Below are 24,492 nucleotides of genomic sequence, written 5' to 3' on the forward strand. Positions count from 1 at the left end.
AGAAATGTAACGAAAAGTGATAGAAAACATAAATTTATTTTGAGAACTATTATATTGGCAATATAAAAGTGTTCAGTTGAAAGAATCTACGCAATTAAGTGTAAAAGAAAGCTGTATTTACTATGTAACTTATTCACCTCATTAACTTTCAGTTTTTGAGCACTTGACATTGTTGATTAACAAAAATTTGAGGCAAATTCCACCAACCTTTTGGGTCTCTCCTATGTGGATTCTAGTGAAGTGCTATATTTTTATATGTATAAAAGGCTACATAAGAAGGATAAGATCAGAAAATCAACTACTCAGATTGAAAGTGTAGGTTACATCTGGTCTACAAGGATACAGAGTAACTGGTGTTCCTATGGTAACACAGTGACTAAAGAATTAAAGGTAGATGGTCTGTCCACATTCAACTTGCTAAGGAGACCTAAATTTTGACATCATCTCCCAATGGCAGACCTTTTCCCAGGTTCCTCCTCCAGCAATGAATCACAAGAGTTTGAGTTGTTGTTATTTTTGAGCTAGCAGAGAATCACAGTTTTAGACTGCGATTTTAGATTTTCCAGGTGTTCCTTAAGATACACAGTTTTCTTTTGGAACTCATACTAATTTAATTCAGAAACCTTTTGTGCTGGTAGAGAACTAGCAAATTCATTGCAAAGACTCTTCTAGAAGTAATGTGTTTCCCTTAAAAGGGACTTAACCATTCCTTTTTTTTCTTATCACAAAGCAGCATGGGAACCACAGAGCATCAGTAGATAAAAGGGAGAAATATTTCACACAAACAATTCACTGAAATGAATCTGATTAAATAAAATTTTCCAAGCATAGGCAGTAAGATAAATGCCTCTGAAGACATGTTTTTTTTAGAATGCTATAATAGCCAAAAGTATCTTTTGAAACTGCAAATAGTGAAGAGAACTTCAACAGTGAAGTCTTTTCACATATTTTTCAAAGCATTAATCTTTTTGAATATCAAAATTCTTCTATAACAGCTGATTCTTCTACAGCATCCTAAAAGGGTAAACAATTTCATCAACAGTACTGTCATATTTATAGAATAAAAGCAAGAGATACCTAAGAGTACTATCAATGTCATATTTTGCAGAAAATGTTTAATAAGTTTTAGTGGATAAGGGCAAAACAAAGACTTGCAGTTCTATAGCACGCTTGTTTTTGTTAACTGTCAAAATTCAACAAGAAATATTCTCAAGTACATAATAGACTAATGCATTTATTTTTAACTGGAATCATTTTTCCTTATTCCACATACAGAACATCCGAATTCATGGAATTTTATCCAACTCCCTAGATTATCTAAGGCAACCATAGTTAGTTTCAGATCACGGAGGTACCTCTCAAATACCTCATAAAATATTCTACTGGTACAAGTCTGACTTAATACCTTATTAGGTGATCAACATTTATATGCTCGTATCTATTTCATAGCATTCAAACACAGAACCAGATACAACTTGGTTTTGTAATTTATGATTTGCACATTCAGTATTATTTTATACATATTTATACTTCTAAACAGTCAAAACAAAAAGTACAACTGTACTGCAATAGTATACAATTACTTCACTATACTGTATCATCATATGTAGATTCCTGCAGGTTTTTGAGTCCTTAAATCAACTATTAGAATTTACAATTCAATCAGAATTGTATTTTAAATACTGCACAGAGTTTTTTGACATTTTACAGTATTGTTTCCAGCATGGCAGAGTTGGCAAGCTCACAAAAACACATGTTGAGGATTGTCTCAGCTACTTCCTTGTGAATACTACTACTCATTGCCAATCAGATTTAACTTTTTCCTGTGATGCTACTAGCAAACACTGTTTGCAAAACTTAGATAACTGAAACCTATCAAGCAACTGAAATGGAAAAAGCAACTGGACAGTAAAACCACAAAACCAACACTTAGCAGTATGATCTCCTGTAAAACTAACAATATAATGTCTAAAGTAGGCATATTCTTTTATTTGGAACTGTTTTCACCAAACAAAGTCCTGTAGTGTAGAGGACTGCACAACTGCCTCAGATTCCAAACCTTCAAAAAGTATGAAGCGAGGATTTTGGTTTATACTGAAGAAGTTTCGTAATATGAAAACAATTTTTGACTATCTTTTCAAGAGTTGTCCAAGGACCTCACCCTTAACATGATCACATTATTTACCCGTCAGATGGCTACTTGTTTTCCTGGCTGAAATCTGAGAAGCAGAACCATACAGACAATCCCCCGCTGCTGTTGTCAGTATGACTCAGACTAGCTACCACACAATTCTGAAGTAAACGAATAAAGGAATTTAAATCAAAATGATCAAGCATTCTGATATTTTAAATCCATCATAGCTACTGCTTCTGACACATGACCACTGCATGTGGACTTGGGCAACCACAGTGAAAAAGCAGCTAGAGCCTCCCTGCACTCTAAAGCTGTAGTTCGTAGAGCAAAGCAAGCAAGCAGATACTAAAGCACTGTGAGCAGAACAGTCAGCTTTGTTTCCACTGAACAACTAAATCCACATAGCTGCGCAATGCCTCCACTATAAACCGTGGGTGCATTTTATGACTTTACTAATATTAAGTATCATTTAGTTACAATTAAAGAAAATACTCCAAATTTAATCAGTGTCAAGGCCAGAAGATAAGATGCATTCAAACCATCCAAAAATTTCCCACGGGGATGCCAATTTCCTGCCCCTAGCACATGGTTAGAATAGGTTATCTTGAGATAACACATTTATTCCTATATACTTCTCACCCCCCTCCCCACAATCAGGAGGAATGAGGAATTTCTATAGGAATGTTTTCCTATAGGATCAATTCTAAAGACTGAAGGTTCACTACTAACAAAGTAAGAGCTAGGAAGCAAACTTAAGATCCTATACTATAATTTAATGAAGTACTTCAAAACTTTTCTGTACCAAAACTTATGTTTCATGCTAAAACAAACATTCTGGGACATATCCCCTAGTTAAACAGACTAGAACATTTTAGGTAATAACTTAAAAGGTGTTCTTTTTCCACAGTAATGTTACAGGTGTTATATACTGCATACATAATGTTATATTAATGTTATGTTACATTAACATGTGATATTATGTACTGCATACAAAATGTCCTCAAGGAGGAAAAAGAAAGTTTTTACAGAATAGCAAAAAACTCAATCTCAGCCTGAAAAAATTTAGAATTAGGTTGAACCTACAAGGAGATCCATAACTGGTTATGTGAGGTAGGAGATTATCTTATGGAACTTAAGCAAAGGCTAAGCCTACTCCAGTTAATTCCCTGAACGCAAAAACCTTAAGTAATAATTTTGTGTAGACACAGGCATTCCTTTTCTGTAATTTTTTTCAGTCCTTCTGTAGCAGTGCTCAAACTACAGTATGAAGACACATCATTTCCCAACATATGACATACTGCACCTTGTCAGATGAAAAGATCCATTTAGTCCTGTTTCCAGCAGGACCCAAAAGGAAGCATACAAGGAAGAATATAAGGACAAAGCAAGCATGTGGTGATCCCTCTTTAGAAGATTCTCCAACAGTTTGCAGTTCTGGAACTTCATAGGTCAGAGATTAGGTCTTTAAATAAACTTGTAGAAGATGACTCCATGGTGATGATATATTCACCTCAAAGCCACAGGCTTTCAGTGTTCAGTGGTAAGGAGCTCTGCAGCTTCATGTTCTGCTAAGAAATACCTCCTTTTACACTGAATCTGCTGGGTCTCACTGATACCTTATAAAAGGTTAACAGACATCAGCTATTCACTGTTACTTATTTTATTATTCACTCTATTTTTCCAGCCACTCCTTTTCCAAGTCCTACTCAGTCAAGCTGTTCTGTAGCTAAGAGTCTTCTGACACTTCTGATTCTCATCAAAACTTTTAATGCTTTAGTTCTATAATATTCTTCTGAAATAAGCAGACTATATCTGTGGAGAGTATTCAAGTTGCAAGTGTGCAAGGTATCCACACAACGACAGACTGCTTTCTACTCTCTACACCAAAATTAACAATGAGAAGTATCTATGTTTTAATGTGTTTTCCTTTGGTACATGGGTAGTGTATGAAAATTCCTGACAAAGGCTTTTATTTTTTTCCTCCCTTCTCCAAACTTTCCACTAAGTTCCAGCACAAACAGTATTTCAATACAACATATAAGCATAACAAGATCACTCAGTGTCAGCCCTACTCAACTACATCAAGGCTGTGTTGGGTCAAGAGCAAGGTTGAAAGCACTAGCATGTAATAACCAAGCCTCATAGAAGGGTGCTAACCTGTCAGATCAATGCCTGTGATCTACTGGTTTTAAAGTCAGGCTCAACTATAGCATTTTAAGGAGGAAAATAACAAAGTTTTTCCATTTCTAGATTTTAAGTTAAATATAGATCAGTTAGAGTTCATTTCAGCTGTAACTACCAAGTCACAGAATACAATACAACCACTGAGTTAGTGAATACAACTATGCTGTAGTGTGTGTGTATGTACACATATACACATATATGTATGTACTGATTTTAGGCTGGAGAGTTTAATTTGCTCTTTATCTTCTCAAAAGGCCAGGCTTAGACAATATTTTCATTTCCTGTTGATATTACCACTTTTCAGATAGGAAGTGCCAGTCAATGAAAGAGAACAAACCAATAAGTTGTTAAAGCGTCAACTACCATCACCTCACCAAGCTAAGCACACATTTCTCAGTATTTTAAATGCTGAGTTGAAGTCCTGTAATTCATCCATGTTAGTATTCCCTCTACTGCTTCCACCACTGCAATTGCATTTGGGATAAATGGTAAATATTTCTTTAACTCACTTCCAATCAAATCTTTAGTATACACTAAGTACAGGCTAATTGATCCTACTGAGGAAAAAAACAAAACAAAAAACACAACACAACACAGGTAGTCTAAACAAATTCTATATCTTCCTTAACACCACAGGACACTTAAAAACAGACTTTACAACAGAAATTGAATCAAAAGCTAACAAAGACTGAAATGCATATGGTGAAAAGCAAACATACCACTCCATCTGCAATTGTCCAGTCTGCACTACTTTCATATTTTTGCAGTTGCTTTTCAAATAGTTGCGCTATAGCTCGATGAACAAGTTCATACTGCTCCTATAATAGGTTACCAGATAAAAATTAGTGCATGCCATCTTTAAAAAGAATGATGGTATATTATTTATCATATGGTAAGATCCATTGTAAACTCTTACCTTTGTCTGCACTGCAGAATGCCTTTGTGTCCTCATTTCTTGTATTAAATTAAATACATTAAATTCTTCAGGTATTTTCTGAAATACAGAAGGTAATTATATTGACTTAAATGTTTGTCAGAATAGCAATACAGAAGGTGCCAAACATGCAAAACTATTTAACTTTTCTAGGTACAGCCGATCCATTCTCTCCCATCCAAATCTATTCAAAATTGTTTATAAGAACAAATCTCCTCTTGAACAGTTTTAAAAGCTTATTTTACACCAGATAAGAGCATTTATGGTATTTTGAAAATGAAACATCCAATGAAAGCATTGATATGACACTTGAACATTACTAATGCTTCATAACCTAAAAATTTCAGAATGAAATTATTCCTGTGCATTTGAAACCTGAGCTTAGGGTGGAGCTGTAAGATCAAGTAAAGATTGAAAAAGCTGAATTCAAAATCACTTTATATTGAAATATATTTAAATACAGATTATTTAGAACATTTACAGTGTCTTTTTTTTTTTAAGATAACTTACTTTCTTTTGACTATAAGTTAATACTAAAACATAACTGATAAAACTACTCATCCAACTTGACAAAAGAATTTTGGAATGTGCTAAAATATTTCACTATTTTAAAATATTTGGAAGCTTTCTTAAGCATTGTTATGAAATGATAGAATGCCACAGATTCGTTTTTGTAAGATTCCTTACCCCAGCTTTAAGTAAATTCCATGTATAATCTATAGCACAGATGGCTCCTGTTCTTCCACACCCCGCACTGTGAATATAAACAGTTAGGTTGTTAGAATTATTGCCCTTTTAACCATTTAAAATAAGTTGCACATTTCCAGAGTCCATGTGAAAACAAAAGAATCACTTCAGTTAAAATCCCTCAACTATCATTTTCATCTGGCTCTGTCTGACACTGTAATATGCTTTAAGATCAAAAATTTAGGGTAAAAGGAAGTAGGTTAAGTTTTCAAATGCATAGCCAATTGGAATTCCAATGATTAAAAAATGTTTGTGCTGACATTTTTATTGTCCCTTTCCTCACACTGTTACTAGTTACCACTGCTTCAATAGTTAGGATTTTTTCCAAGTATAATGATACATATGTTATATAGCAGAATAAAACACATTTAAAGAATCCTCACACTTCTGACTCAGTGTATCTGTATTTTATCTAACAAACTTAAATATGATAAAAAATGACAAAGTAACTGTTGCATTTAATTCTAATAGCATGAATTTCTCCATTTTATATATACAGTTATAATGCATACATATTCATTACATTATAATTATATTGTTTTAGTAAACTGGCTAAACAATTTTATTGACATTCAAGAGAGGACCAGGACAAAGTAGCTTTCTGTGCTAAATTCCTTGTGCATTTAGACTTTAATTGCTTTTAATTGCAAATTAAAAAAGCATGTGGCTAAAGACAGTAGATTTCTGTAGAGAATAAGCAAATTTGAGAGTTAACAGGTTCCCAACAATTTAACATTTGCAGGCTTATATATGGGAAAAATTGAATGATCAAATATTCTTGTATCTATGGATTTCCTTGACTGCTAATCAAAACCAGTAACATTTACTAACAGTTTCTTGCAAATACTAGTTTACACTGTCAAGCTTTGTGTTAAAAAAGTCACAGCTACACTCAGTTCTCTCAGCAGCAAAAAGAAGCAACTGCAATTCATATCTGAATAAAGACAAGCCAAAACCAAAAAGCAATAAAACCCAGTCATATTACTGGCAAATAACCTCTGACCAATGTTTTGAGGCAGCTACAAGTTGGTTTTCACTACAGAGCGCTAACAGACATGCCAAATTTGTCTTGTGTTAGATACCTAAAGGTAAAGGCTGTGGAGTTTTGTGGATAGTTGCATTGCCTGGGTCCAAGAAGGACAATTCTCCCTAGTCTATTAAGTCATTGCAACACCAAATGGTGCTAAAAAACAAACAAACAAACAAAAACAACAACCCACTCTCAAATATCAAAAGCAAGAACTTTCCAGAGAAATTGTCAGAGATTGTGAATTCATCAAAAACATTTCAAGGCAGTTTAGTTTCAGTCCCTCTGCTAGCCAAATTTCAGGTCAAAGATGGAACTGCTGCTCAGAAGCAGAGAATTCCCAACCAGAACCTACCAGAACCCTGATTAGGGTGACATATTAGAAGAAAAAAGTTCTTAGGCAGTGATGCAGTTCTTAGGTGTTGTATTCTCTTCTATAAAAAAGGGAATCTTCATTGCTAATCTGATTTGCAATGATCTTCAAAAGGTCTATTTCACCCTAATATAGATTAAATATTCAGCTTTAAGAACAGCAAAGTTATTTCCCTTTCAAAAAAAGTAACTGTTTTCCTGGTATTCTACCTTCAACTGAAGCAGCAGGAAAATTTCACCATGGCACAAGTTTTAAGACAATAAGGAATACATAGCTTTTAAGCCAAGTTCAGACATGAGGAAATAATTCCTTTGTAGAAAACTAAAAACAAGTTCAGTTTAGAATTGAATTAGTGTATCTTGTACCAAATGCTTAAACTTAAAAAATAAATACATTTGATACCTGCAGTGTATACAAATTGGCACATCTTCATGTTCCTGGTATTCTCGCATCAAGCTGATCATGTCCAGAATAGAATCAAAAGACGAAGGGACGTCATGGTCAGGCCAGTTAACGTAATGAAACTGATAGACGCTACGAGTCTCCTGAGGGGTTTGAGGGCAGGGAGGGAAAAAGATGTTAATGGTAATGTGTATTTGACCATTTTGTATGGGATAAATATTGCTATGAGGATTCATTTTTGCATAACTACTTTGCCAGATAAAAGATATTCTGTATGATGTAAGTTGCAACTTATATCACTTAAACAAGTGGGAAACCTGGAAGTGGTATTTTGGGTATTGCTGATGTTTAAGCAGTACGAGATATTTTATAGAATGGGTGAAAAAGACCTAATCAGTATGCATGTTAAAGGATCCACAACGTTGCACTTTTTAATAAGATTTTCCAGGGGTGGGGTGGGGGGGGAGGGGAAGGATTAAAAAGTGTCCCTACAGTCCTAAACTGAGAAAGGGGAATAAGAAGGCAAAAGACCACCATGAAAGGCTCTTTTTCCAATCTTACTCCAGTAACTTATATTAGGGGAGAAAAAAGTATTCTTTGGTAATTTGTCAGATTACAAAAAAAAGTTAGAAGGGGGAAATCAACACATACCCAAATTTGGACCCATTTGCAACAAAAGTAGGTAAACTTTTATTCTAGCCACTTCATGTTATAACAGCACTAAAGACAAGTCACAAAACAGACTTTAAAACACACTAGTTATTAAAGTACCTGAATTCCTGCAAAGACTATTAAATCGCCATTATCACCATTATCCAAACTATTCACAATCGAAGTAGCTTTACTGCACATTTCCAAGCTGCTGTCATACCTCTTGATCTAGCATACACCTTAGGCAGAGTACAAACTTTCTGATCCTTAAAGGTAACACGTTTCAGGACCTATGCTACTTTCTGTTAATAATAAACAGGGAACACCATAGTCCTTTTTTACAGCCACTTTTTAAGAAGGAACTTAGTGTTTTAGCTTCAAGTTCCAGTTAAACTGGTTTTCCTCTATAAATGTTAACAATAAAATTTCACAGAAGACAAAATTTCATTATTCTAAAAAAAAGAACAAAAAAAAAAACCAAAAAACCAAAAAAAACCACCACTCAAAAGGATATTACTTTACACTACAGATGTGCATTTTCTTCCCTAGCTGAAAGCCATACTTAAGACTTCTACAAGAGGAAAAGGCTGTAATTCAATACCAAAGAGTACGTTTTACTTTTGCAATGTTAAGTCCTTTCCCGCAAAAAGGACAGAGCCCACAAATTCCCTGAAGCAAATTTGCTCAGGTAAGCCTGAATAAATAACATTTTATTAGCTGTATAGGCTGAACACCCACATCATACCTTGTTAATCCTTTTAAATACTGCTTAGAGGAACGCAAATTTTGGGCTCTTTACTAAGATTGAAAGCACAGTGATAACTGTAGCTCTTCATTGCTTCTTTGTTTTTGCGTAATACAGAGCCATTTATAAAACAGAACTCACTGAAATCAAGTAGCTGAATATCATTTGCTAGTACAGCGTATACAAAGCAAAATATAAAAATGCTACAGTAACCAATTCTCATGAAGCTCAGATGCTAAAAATAAGATTTAAGTTCCGATTATGGATCTTCTCAGTTTTGTTTAAGCACACTATTTCAATAAATGTTGTTAAGACCACAGTTATCATTATGCAGTTATTTGTTGCTATCTGTAAAGAGTTTCATAGCATCAGTTATGAGCATTCAAAAGATGAATAGAAATGAACTGCTTAAATTCATGTGACTTATTGCAAAGACTTAGCAAGCTACTGCAGAGAAAAATTACCCCAAAATAGCATCTCATGAAGTAAATAGTTTTCACAAATGTTCTAGTCTCACTTACTGAAATGGAACAAAGCACTGCTGAAGAAAATGACTATAAGTGAGACTAACTTGTAATAAATCATTTTAAATATAAGATGCCAATTCAAATCATAGATATTCTGTAAAATAAACCATCAATCTCAGTATTTTTGCAGGAGAGGTACCTTTACAGTTAGTTTTTAATAACTGACATTTACTTTCCAGAAAAATAAATGACCATCTTAAATCAGTATTTAAGTGTAAGTTCACAGGGAATGATTAAATCAGTTGTTTTATGAACACTTACAGGCAATGCAAGTGATCTTATTTCACTGAACAGATGACATAATCCCTTTTCACTAATTAATGTACCTGATACTCAGTTTTTGAAGAAGGTCTAACATTTTACAGAAGTTTTTTCTGTCACAGGATTTTAATTAAGTTGAATGAACTCTCTTACTTCCAGAAAGAGACTAGTTATAATCATTTATAGTTTTCAAATTAGGAAATATTGAATTTCAAAGTCTGAGTTCACTATTAAAAATATATTTCTATTTTGATCCTTACGTATATTGCAAATATTGTCCCCAGACTTCTCCTGTAAAAGTTCATCAAGCAAAAAGACAACACACCAACTTAAACAAGAACATATCATGTTTTTTTTTTTTAATAAATATTTCAGTTCTGAAAGGAATTACAAGCTTAATTACAAGTTAGACTGAGAAACACTGGAAGGTCACTAAGTTGTCATTCTTCACAGAACTGCGGAACAGTTGAGTTTGGAATGGACCTCTGGAAAGCATCTGGTTCAATTCCCGCTGCAGATCATTCAGGACCATGTCCAGTCAGGTTTTGAATATATATAACAATGGAGATTCCACCACCTCTCTTGGCAATGAGTTCCACGACCCTCACAATAAAAAGGTGTTTTCTTATATTCATGGAATTTCCTGTGTTTCAATTTGTGCCTATTGCCTCTCACTGTCATTAGGCACCATTGAGAAGAGCCTGCCTCTGCCTTCCTTATATCCTCCTTTCAGATATTTAAATGCATTCATAAGACCATTCCTGAGCCTTCTCTTCTCCAAGCTGAACAGGCCCCAGCTCCCTCCTCACACAAGGGATGCTCTTATCCCTTAATCATCTTTGTGGCCCTTCGCTGGACTCACTCAAGTAGATTCATGTCTATCTTGTACTGGGGAGCCCAAAACCAGGCATGGCGCTCCAGACGCAGCCTCAAGTGCCAAGTGGAGGGGAAGGATTGCCTCCCTCAACCTGCTGGCAATGCTTTGCCTAATACAACCCAGAATACTTTCTTTAACACAAGGACTCATTGCTTGCTTATGTTCAAACTTGCATTATTTGTATTTGTCAATACAAGTGTATGACTGAATATCAGAATATCTTTTAACATCATAAAATTCTCCTGCCAATAAAAGAATGTCTGTGGAGAGAGCTGTAACAAGTATGTATATTTTACTCATAAGGATGTTAACAGAAGGAAACACCATTTTTGACAAGCTTCATTTAGTTTGTGGTCATAGTTTCAGTTGATATAACCAGTAAAATTCAATCCTTGCAGAAGCTTTCTTAGTTGTTAATGCATGATATTAAAGACCATAAAACCTTTGACTAACCAAGGATAAAAATAAGAACAAAATCAGCAGTTTCATATATTTGCTTCTTAAATACTAAGGTCACTTCAACATCATTTCTAAGCTTGATGATTTACATATGTACAGAATCAGCCTCTAAGCAAGCAAGGAACTTTTTGTGAGTTGCCTCGGTTATGTGCCACTTTTGATAAACTGAAACTAGTGTCAAATCAAAGTTGAGATCAGAAGTTCCCACATACTCACATTCTGAAATTCAAGTAATAATGTTCTAATGAAGTAGTCCGTTCTTGCTTGCTCAGCTTCCTAAGTTAGAGAAAACAGTAATAAAGGAGAAGAGATGAATATGCAGCACAGGGGACATAAAACTCCAAATTCACACTCCAGTCATTTTTCTTTTTTAATAAAGTTCCTTTGTTTTTATATTTATGATTTGTCCAAAAGGTAGGCAATCAAAATGTTAATTTCAAAAGAGCAGCGATTTACTTAGTTGTATACAATATACCCACAAAACATTGTTTACTTCGACTTGAAACAAAAATGTGGGTTCTCAATCCAGTAATCTCTACCCTGCTCATTATACTGTTAATAGAACTTTGTAATAGTATTTCAGAATATTTCTCTTCCACTGTTTCTCTGTGCATTAGTTTTGTTTAGATATCGTTTTACAGTCATCCTTCTATAACACTTCTGTTCTATAAACTTTGGCTTCTTTTCTCCTATCACTCTAAAGTCTCACGATATCCCCATGTCAATTTTTTCCCTTCAAGTATTTTAAAGCATAGACGTACCTGACTAGACCATTAGAAATATTATTTTGGTTGTGGCCAAAAAGCCCAACTTCCAGGCTCCTAGAACTTCCCAATACATTTTTGAAACAGCAGGAAAGGTTTATACTCTATACACCAAGCAATGTTACTGTATTTAAAACATCATTAATCCCACAATTCAAAGATGTCTTAATAAGCTTGAGTGTTACTGCTTTCCACAGTGAATTTAAGAGATTGCATACAGGCCTTAATATGCTTCTTTCTTCCACAAGGAACTTATTCTCGATCAAGAAAACAACTGCTTGTGATACATTGTAGGTTTTAAGTAGACTACTGCATAGCTAACAGCAACATAGTCCACATGCACCGTTGGACCCAGTGGTTAGACATGCTAAGCTACAGCTAGAAGTAAGTCAACTAAAATGTACATTCAACTCCTGTTCTCAAATGCTGCTGCAGTACCTGCCAACTATGAAACCATCATCCACTAGGTACAGGACAAAAGAACGAAAAAAAAAATCAATTTTCAAATCAATTTTTATGGTAGAAAAAAAGTACTCTCAGCAGCATAAGATTCAATCTTTTAAACGTATGCTTTCTTGACAAGGTATACTTGAAATGTATTAATTCTTATTAGAATTGGCTTTCAAGATAGGATTAAGAACAGCTTGTTGAGCTGGCATGCTAGCTCTTTCTGAACACATTAAAGCGTTTCAGGCAAAAATTAGCAGCAGCTCCTGTCCAAACCTACATATTTTTGAACTAAGGAGAAAACAGGACAGTTTTGAGATTCAGTTAGGGATTTACAATTCCACTGCTTCAAAATAAATAGACAGCTAAGACCAGTCTTGAGCTCCAGTGTTAAGACTTCACAGTAAGATCATTTATTCTGATTAGATGATTGTATTGGATGCTTTAGTGTCAGGCTTCATTTGTATCATAGTAGCATCTAACAACACTCAAAATTTTGTTTCTGAGCAGTTCTACTTCCAGCAAACCAGTCTTAGTGTATCTAAAGAGAAAGACTCATACAAGGCATCAGTTAAGAGCATGCTGTAGGGTCATCAGGTGAGTGGCAATTGCTCTTCTTTTCGCATATGTTTCCATTCCTCATTTTGGGACTAGACGTGTGCCAGTGAGAGTCATAAATGAGTCTGTACAGGAAACTACATTAGCTGAAAACTAATCCAGAAACTTTATGATCTATTTCTTTTTTGGTGAAAGTAGTACCAATTTTGTGGAAGGGATACCATCAATAGGACACTAACAGCATCACATAGGAAACAAGAAAACTCTTCCTCACAGGCATGCAATATTACACATTAATGAAAACAAACAAGTCAACAAGATACGTTAACTAAATGCATTACAATATACTACTGATTCTCTGTAGATTGAATGCCATAAAGAAGTACTGAAATAACTGAGGAGAGCATAGTGTTAGGGCTGCTCCACCAACCTGTCAGCATAGCAGTAAGTGCAAACTGAGAGGGGAGACTATGAAAACTCATCATCTAAATCAGCCTCAGATTAAGAATAGACCAAGATAAATTCATATCTTTTTAAATTTATGCAGTGATCCTGGCAATCCTCCCACATTTATTTTGGTATCTATGTTCCTTCATACATTATCCTCATCCATACCTTGAATATGTCACATGCAATGAAGTGAAATGCTGCTGCTATTTAAGAGGTCCTCATGTGAAATGGTAATTGCAATATGACTTCTTCTACTTTCCAGCATTCTCTAGAGACAACTGCAAAAGTTCATTGGGGTTTCACAGACTATACTCTCACATGATGCTGAGATGGCAGTTGCCAAGTGAAGGATTATTTTGAATTCCTTACTGTGCTTGGCATAGAAGATGCATAGAATCACCCACAGTCCCTCCTTCCTCATATTTACATTAATCTGCCAGAAATCTTCAAGCCACTATTTGTGAGATAGTACCAAAACTGGAAGAGGATGCAGCAATTATGCTCAGAGATCAGACTTCCTGAAACTACTTGCACAAAATACAATGGAGACAGTCACATTTCTCCATTTTCTGCAATCATCTTGTAGCTTGTTTAAGCAGTTACCCCAGGGAATACTTCAGGAAAAGCTTCAGACCACATCATGCTCTACTAGTCATTATTGTTTTGCTTTAGAAGTCAACAACACAAGCAAAGGAAGTATTAAAAAAAAAAAAAAAAAGATGTCACCAACAGAAATAACTTTAAAATATTTAGAAGTCTAGTTTCCATTTTCTCTGTTTATGTGGCGCTTTTTAAATTTCATGTAGCTTAAAGAAAATATCTAATTCAAGTTCCTCTTATTCACATCTCCAGAATGCATAAGTCATAGCACAACAGAGAAACAACTGCATTAATATTATTTGAGTATGGTACAGACATTCAGAACTACATTATATAAACCTGAATAAGTTACATACAGGCAGATAGAAAACCAAAGCATATGGGTTCCTACTTTTTTTAAAAAGGGACAGAGCTTTCAAAAACAAATAGGTTAGATTCACACATTGCTTTCCTTAGAATCTTGGTGTAAAATTTGGTTCTGAACAATTAAAAAAGCATTTGTTTTGTACTACAAGGTCTGATATGAAATGAATAGTTATTTTAAGTTGCAATAGCATTAAATCCTTTGAATTCATTAAAGTTCAACACTTACACAAGAAACACGAAATGGTCCAAAAGTTACAGCTGGTTCTCCATACAAAGGCCAGTAACGTTCACATTTTTTCTGTTAAAGCAAAGAATCAATTTAATTCATGTATCATATTGAAAAATAACTAACAGACACAGAGCAGAAGAGTTGATAATCTCTGATTCCTTATTCTCTCTCTTTTATTTGGTGTCTCCCCTTAAGACCTGGTCCTATAACTGTTAAATGAAAGCTGAAATTCTTCCAAGACAGCAATTCTTCTCAGACAGATGTCTTTTCTTTGGGTATGCAAAGCGGTGAGAAAAAAGAAAGAAAGAAAAGAAAAAAAAAAAAATAGAACAGGAATATACACATCCAAAAGAGTCTTTTTAAATTAGGACATGAACTCTATGACTGCCTACGTTTGTGCAAGCATGCATCACATAAAGGGAAGGAACAAGAGCTAAATCATCTTTTGTGCAAGTTCAAAGGGTTAATGATTTTGGACAATGTTTGATCTTAAGACCTCCTAAGGTCTTAAGACAACCTTTAGGAGACAGATTTTAAGTAGATTTTCTTCTTTTTCCCCAGTCGCAATTAACAGAAAATTCTGAAGGATTCAGGATTTTGATAATGGGACTACAACCCATAGAACAGAATAATTCCATAGTGATATGACCAGTTACAGATTGTTAGCACAGTTCTGCATACAAAGATGAGTGTATATTCCACTAAAGACCCCTACATATCAATGTAAACACTATTACCAGAACACAGAATCAAAAAGCAGTTGCTTTCATTATTTTCTATGCATACAAATATAGATGGTAAGTATTCTCATTCAATCTGGCAAGATCATTTTTATAGTTATGGATTTGGAACGTGAGCCCTCACAGGTAGTAGCATTTGTCCCAGGTGGGCAATGATCATTTACTTTTGTATTTAGTATACATACCCTTCCCATTTCAAACTCTCGACAGGCCATTACAATTATCTGAAAAGAAAGAACAAGATACTAGAAGTTAGCTGGATTTAGATCAAGTATATTCACACACCAAAAGTCCTTTTCCACTCAAGCAATCACTGATTTTCTTCAACTAGCTTTTCCAGAAGAGACCTATAACAGCATTTTCTATTCTGAAGATGCATGTTCTTTTAATTTTAAAATAGTGTCCAAGTTTTATCCCATACAAAATAATCCACAACACTAGTACACTATCTTAAATCTAGCAGTCTTTATTTGAATTCACTGCCATCCTCTACAAACATCTTACTCATTCTGTAATTTGAAATTGAATCTACAGTCTACACTTAACCATAAAATACGGAATCATTTACTCACTGTAAGAAAACACAGCTATATCTGGTAAAGATAACACAGACTGCTTAGAAGTGGTGCAAAAATCTATTTTAGACATGAGAATCGAATTTTAAATGAAGTTTTCAAGTATATTAATCTGATTAACACAACAAAAAAGTTAATTGTTTCAATATTAAGCAACCACAACTTAAGTATCTGGTAAAACAGAAAACCAAACTATTTTCGGAAAAAAATACCGGTTGCACATAATACATACGTGCTATTAAAACTGGGTAACTCATAAGAATAACTGTTGAAACAGATGTAGAACATATAAATCAATGCTTAATCCAAAATTAGCACAAGTAGAAAGGAAGGTTTTTATTTTGTTTGAAATGCTACTTTGACCTGATCTGGTTAGTCAACATTAAGTTGGAGAAATTAGGTCTTCTACAGGAGAGACTTGATTCAAGTACTGACCTATTCATAAGAGCACATGATTGTTTTACTGACAGTCACTAAATTGAATATATAAAATTAATGATATACAGAATGCTATTTAGATCATGAAATTAAGATTTGAGAGTAACTCCTGCTAAAAATGGTAAGTTACTGTCAGCACTCTTGATACCAATAGAGAGCTCAGAATAAAGATGTGAAATCACTTTTCTATGAAATTTGGTAATAGTTGTTTTTGGGGAGTGGGGTGTTTAAAGCAGGTACTTACAGCAACATTGTATTCCCATATCATCCTCCAAAAGTCTATTACTGTGTTTGCTAATGGCCCCTGGGTAGCAACATATGCTTTTGGCCCATGTACTCCCTAGGATTGCACAAAGGAACACGTAAGTTTTATACAGAAAATTTGCATTGAATAGAAGTCTTCAGGTTACAATGAAGTAAAATTAGAATATCAATCTTCCAATCTGACAGAAAGGGTGAAGATGAAATATGAATCCCATTTAAGTTAATGGAAATCTTGTTGGTGATTTCAAGAGGGTCCAAGATTATAACAGCTACCTTGCCTCAAGAGACTAACAGAAAATATTAACTTAATATTTTCTGTATGTTCCAATTCTGAAGATTTCCTTTAAGCATGCATTGACTTCTTTATTACCCAAGTATCTAATGATCAAAATTTGGATGTACACTTCCTGTCAAATCTTTCTGCTAAAAAGCACTGCCATGAACAAATTCGTGTTCCCCCCCTCTCAATAGTATCACATTTAAAAAAATCCATTTTTAAAAAAAAAAATCTGTTTTATACGAAACCTGAAAACATTTCTGTTAATATAAGTGTTTGGCATTTCAAGTTAAATATTTAAGAAATGAGATTTACATCTCATTTTTCCTAAGTAAGCATTAAGCAGTAGAAGCAGCATCAGAATAAAACCACAGGCAAAATCCAAGAAAATCAAGAGAACTTGCACTTTGAAATTGTACAAACAGGAGCATAACAGATTTTCAGCCAAATTCTGATTTGGTTTTAAGAATGTTAGATACAATTCCATTGCTACATTTCTCCTGTGAGCAGTCAGGAATACTTATTAACACACATGCTATATACAATTTATCAAACACCTCATTTATGATCTCTAAAAATAGTTTCTCTTCTAAGATCTATTTTTAACAGGATGTTTCAACAAAATCGTATTTGAATTTTGCAATTGTATAAAGTTCCAATTTGGTTGTCTGCCAATTGAAAACGAAATATTTTATACTGCATTACAGAGAATGAAATTAGAACTTAAAGATTGCTTTATACATGCTTTCACATATGAAAATTTACTCAAATTGTATTAAAAGAACGTCTTCCCATATAGCTTTGAATTCTTGTCTCAAACTACAATATTAAAACTGCACCACTCTGAAATAAAAGCTTGAAAAGGGAATTTTAACATAGTTAGATTTTAATACACACCTTAATAAAGTTTGCATTGATGTAGTCTGAATCTTGTGGAGGAGTCTTTAAAGTTAGTTTAACCCGGCTGTGATCAACTAAAGAAAACACAGTATTTTTAAAAAAGGAAGCATTACAAGATGCATTAATCCCTATGTGTAACAATAATATGTATTACTAGGACAAATTAATCTTTTTTAAAAAATTCCTTGAAGACAAAGACCATAGAAACAGACAAGTCAGTTAATAAAATTAATTCTGGGTAAGTCAGCTCAGGTGGTAACAAGAAGAGCTACTACTGCTATGTGCTTCTGACACTCAAACTGCCAGAGAAGCATCTACTATAATTTCAAGTGATTCATGACAAAAAAGAAAAATTCAATTGACTGAAGCAAAATTGTAGTTGCACAGTTTTAACAGAGATCATGACAGTCAGTATTAAAGAAAGTTTACTATGCCCATTTAAAGAAAGCAGAAGGAATAATAAATAAAATAATAATAAAAAAAAAGCAGCACAGTAGAAGCAGTAGACAAGTCTCAAAGTCCTGCCAAGGAAGAGCTTATTAACTATTATACAACGAAACATGTTCTAGGTTTATTGCTTCGGCACAGACTGGCACCTCCACCTAAATACTAGTCTCCTCAAACACTAGGCTTGGTGCTTCACTGGAGCACAAGTACATGTAATTTCTAAACCAGAAACAGTATAGATAGATATTTAGAGGTTTGTGAAATTCCACATTTCTAGCTCAATCATTAGCAATTGTCTTGGAGAAAGTTTTCCTATAAAAACAGCAGATCTTTGGACATTAAAATCCTCAGCAATCTTTTAAAAATATGCTTTATTGTTTAGTGACAGAATAAATTAAACAGCTTGGAATTCTTTTCTGTAGTGAAAATTAGCATTATCTTAATACTGTGGCTAACTGACAATTCTTAAAGAGAGAGCAAGTGTTTAGCAGGTCTGCCAATCCCTCCACGTCATTTTGATACCAACACTTCCCAGCTGGCACAAAAAAGCATTCCAACTCTGTAATAAAGGCTCTTGAGACTATAGTTTAAAGGTAGAGTTTATTGCCAAAAGTGTTGCTCCAGGCTCTGATAAACAGTAAAAATATCAGCACTAGATAATCAGAGCACGCAGGCATACAATAATCTAGAACACACAGAAATTCACTGCAGTTTACTACCAGAAAGCCTCTTGAAAACAAAAACTAAAGTATATTTAAGACCATTCTTAACTTCAAACAAATACCCAAAGCTGCTCAAAGTCATATCTACAGTTAATGTTGTTATTTGCTAGTTTTCCTCATACTGTGACTGTAATGCTCCTAAGCTGGGGCTGGGAAGTGGAGATGTTAGGCACCTGGTTGAGTTCTAGAATTATTTTGAGTCAAAATTAAAATGACAGCCTGACATGGCTCTGTAACCTAACAAACAATTTCTTTCAACAATGGCTCTCCTAATAAAATATACAAATGCTTAGTTACTTTGCCTTTCAAGTTAATGTTTTTATCAAAGTTATTTTTCTACAAATTATCACTAAATTTGCCTTTTAGTAGAAAAAAGGGCAAATTCACAACACATTAAGTGTAACAAACATTCTCCTTTATTCTCTATTAACACATAAATCAGACTCACATGGTAAAATGTCCTTATATCTATTCTTTTTAACATTTTCTTCTTTTTCTCCAGTGGCTGTTGGATAGATCTTTTCTGTTCTGTACTTTGTTGATAATCTTCTTAACCTCTGAAATAAGATACTTACGTTATATTTTCAAGTATTAAGATAATGGAAACATCATTATGTACTACATCATTGATAAAGTATAAGCAGATCACTCAAAAAACTGTTCTTCTCTCTTTTTATAATATTCACCAAGATAATTTTTCAAAAATCTTATTTGACACATTCAGATCTTCAGCAGTCAGCACCATCTGGAAACCGGCTCTATACAGCATCACATGTGGAACCTTTGAAAAACACCACGTAGCAGTATGGAATACTGCTGTATTTTACTTGGAAAGTACACTGCCATGTTTAGGAGTAGTGGTTGTGTTAAGAATACCTGTGAGAAATTGAGAAAAATCTATTACTCCTCAGAATACTTGCAAGAACAGCACAGATCAGGTTGGCTCAGGAATGGCTGCTATCAGCCAGTATTTTCTTCAAAGCTCGTGGCTTTTAACAAAATCACATCTAAGCAGAAAGCAGGAACATGCTTTTGACAGGCATCCGTTCCTAATACCCAACTTCTGTTGAGTTGCTAGCTCACAGAGTACCTGTGTCACCCTGCCTTGCAGGGACAGGGTATTCCCAACTAATATATGAATGACAGGAGCTCTGTTAAATTCACAGTATGTCCACATTTGCCCATCCATTTATTTCAAATCCTGAGTGTACAACAGGCAAAGCCAATAAAAATGAAACACAGCCCTTCTCTTCTGGCAGCCTGGAAGACACCAAGAACAATACAGGAACCTTTTTTTTTAAAAAAAAAAAAAAAAAAATCCTATTCATACTAGGCATTTGTAATATTTAGTCAAGGAGGAAGTAAAAAAATTGCATGAAACCTTTATGAAGGAGAAGATAAAAGAAGCCCTGTTTTTTATTGTAGATTGTACATATATCCAGATTTGAAAAGGAACTTGACTAAAAAGTAAGCTCTGGCTTCCAGCTAAATCTAAATGGTTTGAAAAACAACCAGCTTACCGACACTACCACGGTGATCACTTGACATGATCTTTAGAAACGTAAACACTGCTTATCATGGACTATGGTAAAAACATATAGGCAGAAGGGCATCATAGGAAAGTAAAACCTCACTAGGTGTCTTCCTGCATTCTTCCAAATCTACCAAAACATTTGGGAGACCTCCTGCACTCTTCAATTTAATAAAAAGGAAAAAGGAGTTATGAATTCAAGTTCCTCCATAATTATTCCAGCAAAAAAATAGAAGAGGGGAGGAGACACCCCCCCAGATTTAGTATGTATAGTACTTATGCAAAACACTATCTTTAAATTTATCTTGATATAGTGAAAAACAAACCATTTGATGCAAATTCAGATAAAAGAACTTCACATTAATTCTGTTGAATAATTTGTATACAACAGTATGAGAGCAACTCAAAAAGCACCAGTTTTCAGAAAATTTATCTACAATAAAATCCTACAAGAGCAGGAATAATTCACCAAATGTTAAAAGGAGTAACAGAATTAGCACACTTTTTTTTTCTTGAATTTCACTACTTTTTAGAAGTTGCAACATTAGTAGATGGCAAAAAACCACCACCAGTTTGTAACTTGCACACACAGTAGGCAGCTGGAGAAATCTGATTTATAAGGTGTACAGAAATAAAACAAGAGTACTGAAGAACTAAAGAAAGGTGATCTGCTCATGGGATATATTTTGTCTTATATAATACTGCCCTCATCTTCAAAGAAAAAAATACCACTCATTAATCAAAATATAAGACTATGCACCAACCAAACCAGGATCTTAAGAATAGTAAAATAAATACACATAATTCATGTTCATAGACATAATATCAGCTAACAATAAAAAGACTGACAGTGTGAAACAGATCAGAAACCTCCAAACCAAAAGAGTAGAGTGAAACACAGATACTTTTGAAGCATAGCCAGGATGATTTTTCATGTTTTCCCCCTTCTCAATTTGCTTATCTAATTTGGGTTATCTTAGTGATCTTTACAGGGCAAATGCTGCAACTGTGTTTAGAAAAAAAAAAACAGAGAAAGATTAACAAAAAGTGATATCTAAAAACTATAGAACAGAAGATATTTTACGTGAGAAAGGATATATTTGAGGAAATTATACCAGTAAAATGTTAGACATCACAAAGCACCATAGGAAAACAATATTACATTTTATGCATATTCATCACCTCGTTAAAAGACTCAGCAAATAGGAAATTGAACTTGGATATTCCTCTGTTCCACAACACAGGTAATAAGGTAAGTAAGTAGAGTTGTGAGATTGTTCAGAAATAGAATAAGCTACTATCTACTGTATGCTTTGAAAGAGAACAATTTGACTAGGAAGTCAGGAAAACTCTAAAGCCTGAACTTTGAATGAAGCACCACCAGAACAGAAAGGTGGCAGACAAGAACGGGAGAACTAGCAGCGCTGGAGACAGGAGCTCTGCAGAGAGCCGGGCGCAGCGCGGAGCCGCCGGCTGCACGATGCAAGGGCGGCAGGAGGCTCCAAGCTCTCCCGGCACAGCTGACGGTGACCAGAACAAGGAGGAGAAAGTTCTCAAGGTTGGAGTGGGGGTAATGGCAGGCAGAAGACAGTTTTGTTCAGATTCCCTTAAGCTGAGGGCAAGAAATCCAGCACGATCTGTTACAGTCCAGTTTTATGCAAACCCACAATAAACAACTGTCCACAACACAAAGCAGCACTCATTTGGGGTACATCAGCAAAACCGTCAGCCTGGTTCCCAGCAGATACTCGGACCCAAACAGCAAGGACATTAGGGATCAAACTGGTGCCTCTGCAGAGCCCAGTGGAGGCCTCCGGGACACTTGTATTCATATCCCCTGCAACAGCTACTCCAGTACCGCAAGGACTTTCATTTACATATTTTTAAGAACAAAATTTTCAGAAAAGTAACTGGATACTCATGACTCATTATACTTGAAGAACTACCCCTCAGAAGGCCGTAAGTTCCGCTCGCATTAGAAATGCTCAAGTTGAATTCTGCTTATTCACTGTGTTACAGAAGTGGTTTGTGGGATGGTGACAAATGCTTACCACAGATGACAGTGGGGGATGAGCTTGTGACAAAAACAGTTTGAGTTTCAGAAACATACTTCCAACTTCCACAGTGCTGTGCAGTCTGTACTACAAATTAATGAAGTTATTAATGCTTTACTATTAAAAAAGACAAACCAACTTTTAAAGTGCAATATATGGAATCCTACTATATTAAGAAGAACTTAATCAGTTGAGGAAATACAGACTTACCAGTTGAGCAGTCAACCTATTTCATGCTTTAGAAAATTGGTAAAGGCACAATACCACAGAAACGTCGTTTGGGGACTACAGAAAGTACTTTACACCTCCCACTATGATCTTAAGAACTCAATTTAAGAACTTGAGCATTATTTATCATGTAACCAAAAAGTTCTTGTGCCTCCTTCCTGATCTTCCTTGTAAATATATATCACTAAGGCTTCATTTATATAGAACTCTCAAGTTTTCTCCTAGGAATTATCTGACATTTACGATGGTCAAATCTCATTTAATAAAAAGAAGATTCAAGTAGATATTATTGTTCTGATGGCACTTGTCTGGGAAGCACTATATAATTCTGTATTAAACATCAACTGCTAGACTGCTCCAAGGTTCCCATGATTTACTTATTACACGACAAGAGACAAGGTAACAATAAAGTTTTACATGGACAGTTGTGGCATCAGAGCTGTGATGTAACACCAGTTACACAAGAAGTTTTACAAAACAAAATTTACTTTAAATTTTAAGGAGTACTTATTTAAAATTTTGAAAAAAACTCCTTTCTATAAGAATTCTCTTTTTACATTAAGCAAAGCAAAAAAGGGTATACTCAAAAACTTTTGGAAAACAATGCATAAATGCATACATTTCATAAGATGGCAATTTCTCTGATAAGCATAATATTGCATTGCTCTTTCTAGCAGCAGGGGAAGGAAAACACACAAGTTAAGTTCAGCTGCCCTCTCCATTCTAACAATTTAAATAAACTTAACAAGGGCAAAATAGCATTCCCAGTATTTTTATACAGTGACAAAAAACCTCTCAAGAACAATGTGAACCAAACCACCAGAAAAATTCAAAATTACCAACTTTCCAGTTATCTGTGGTCAGATTATAGAGGTTTCAGATTCTGTCCAAGCTGTGAACGCCGAGATGCCAGAGGCCTTTGTTCAAAGACAGCTGCAGTGCAAACTCAGATAAAACCACCTTGGTTTTAGAAGTATTTTTGCTTAGAGTCCCTGTAAATCCAAGCGGTCTCTCTACTGTCACCGACCTCTCTGGGAAGCGCTAGGACAAGCTGTGAGAAACAAACCTGGCTGAAGAGAGAACGTTTCTAGAGCCTCTGCAGCTCTGGCGTGCAAAAGCAAAACACGAGCAAAACATGAGCAAACGGCGCGCGGCGCTTCCCTTCGGCGCTCTGCCAGGGCAGGAGCGGAGCGGGGCGCCAGGGCGGCTTCACGCAGAGGCTTCTGGGGACACTGGATCCAGCTGCGCTTAATCAACATTAAACTGGATCTACATGAAACACCACTGGTTACCCCACATTCCCCTATATTAATGTAACTGAATAGCTAAATATGATTTCAAGTATCATACTTGCATCTAAATCTCTCAACTATCTGGTGTACATTCATACTCCAAATACTTAGCATCTGCGGTCGCAAATGAACACGTGACAAAAACATGAAGATAACTACATGCAAGAGAGTGACCGAGAGTCTAAGCTGAAAGTTAAAAAAAAACTAGTATGTACATTAATACTTAACATACATATATGCGCGCCCGTGTGTGTGTGTGTATACACACACATATGCACATGTATTTACG

The 24,492-nt window shown here is 35.0% G+C and overlaps 1 protein-coding gene across 2 annotated transcripts in view; it reads right to left on the reverse strand.

The window, feature by feature from the left end:
• The window catches only part of PTPN12 (protein tyrosine phosphatase non-receptor type 12), a 77,139-nt gene that overhangs the window by 27,208 nt on the left and 25,439 nt on the right, over nucleotides 1-24,492 (reverse strand). For both annotated transcript variants that reach the window (XM_062581591.1, XM_062581582.1), the window contains exons 2-11: nucleotides 19,547-19,655; nucleotides 17,927-18,003; nucleotides 16,733-16,828; nucleotides 15,661-15,699; nucleotides 14,733-14,804; nucleotides 11,538-11,597; nucleotides 7,802-7,944; nucleotides 5,940-6,006; nucleotides 5,235-5,312; nucleotides 5,038-5,136 (exon numbers count right to left, since the gene is read on the reverse strand). In XM_062581591.1, the coding sequence (XP_062437575.1) occupies nucleotides 5,038-5,136; nucleotides 5,235-5,312; nucleotides 5,940-6,006; nucleotides 7,802-7,944; nucleotides 11,538-11,597; nucleotides 14,733-14,804; nucleotides 15,661-15,699; nucleotides 16,733-16,828; nucleotides 17,927-18,003; nucleotides 19,547-19,655 (840 nt within the window). The remainder of the gene's footprint in view (nucleotides 1-5,037; nucleotides 5,137-5,234; nucleotides 5,313-5,939; nucleotides 6,007-7,801; nucleotides 7,945-11,537; nucleotides 11,598-14,732; nucleotides 14,805-15,660; nucleotides 15,700-16,732; nucleotides 16,829-17,926; nucleotides 18,004-19,546; nucleotides 19,656-24,492) is intronic.

The sequence above is a fragment of the Rhea pennata genome, chromosome 1 (genome assembly GCF_028389875.1).
Source record: "Rhea pennata isolate bPtePen1 chromosome 1, bPtePen1.pri, whole genome shotgun sequence".
In the NCBI taxonomy this organism is placed as follows: Eukaryota; Metazoa; Chordata; class Aves; order Rheiformes; family Rheidae; genus Rhea; species Rhea pennata.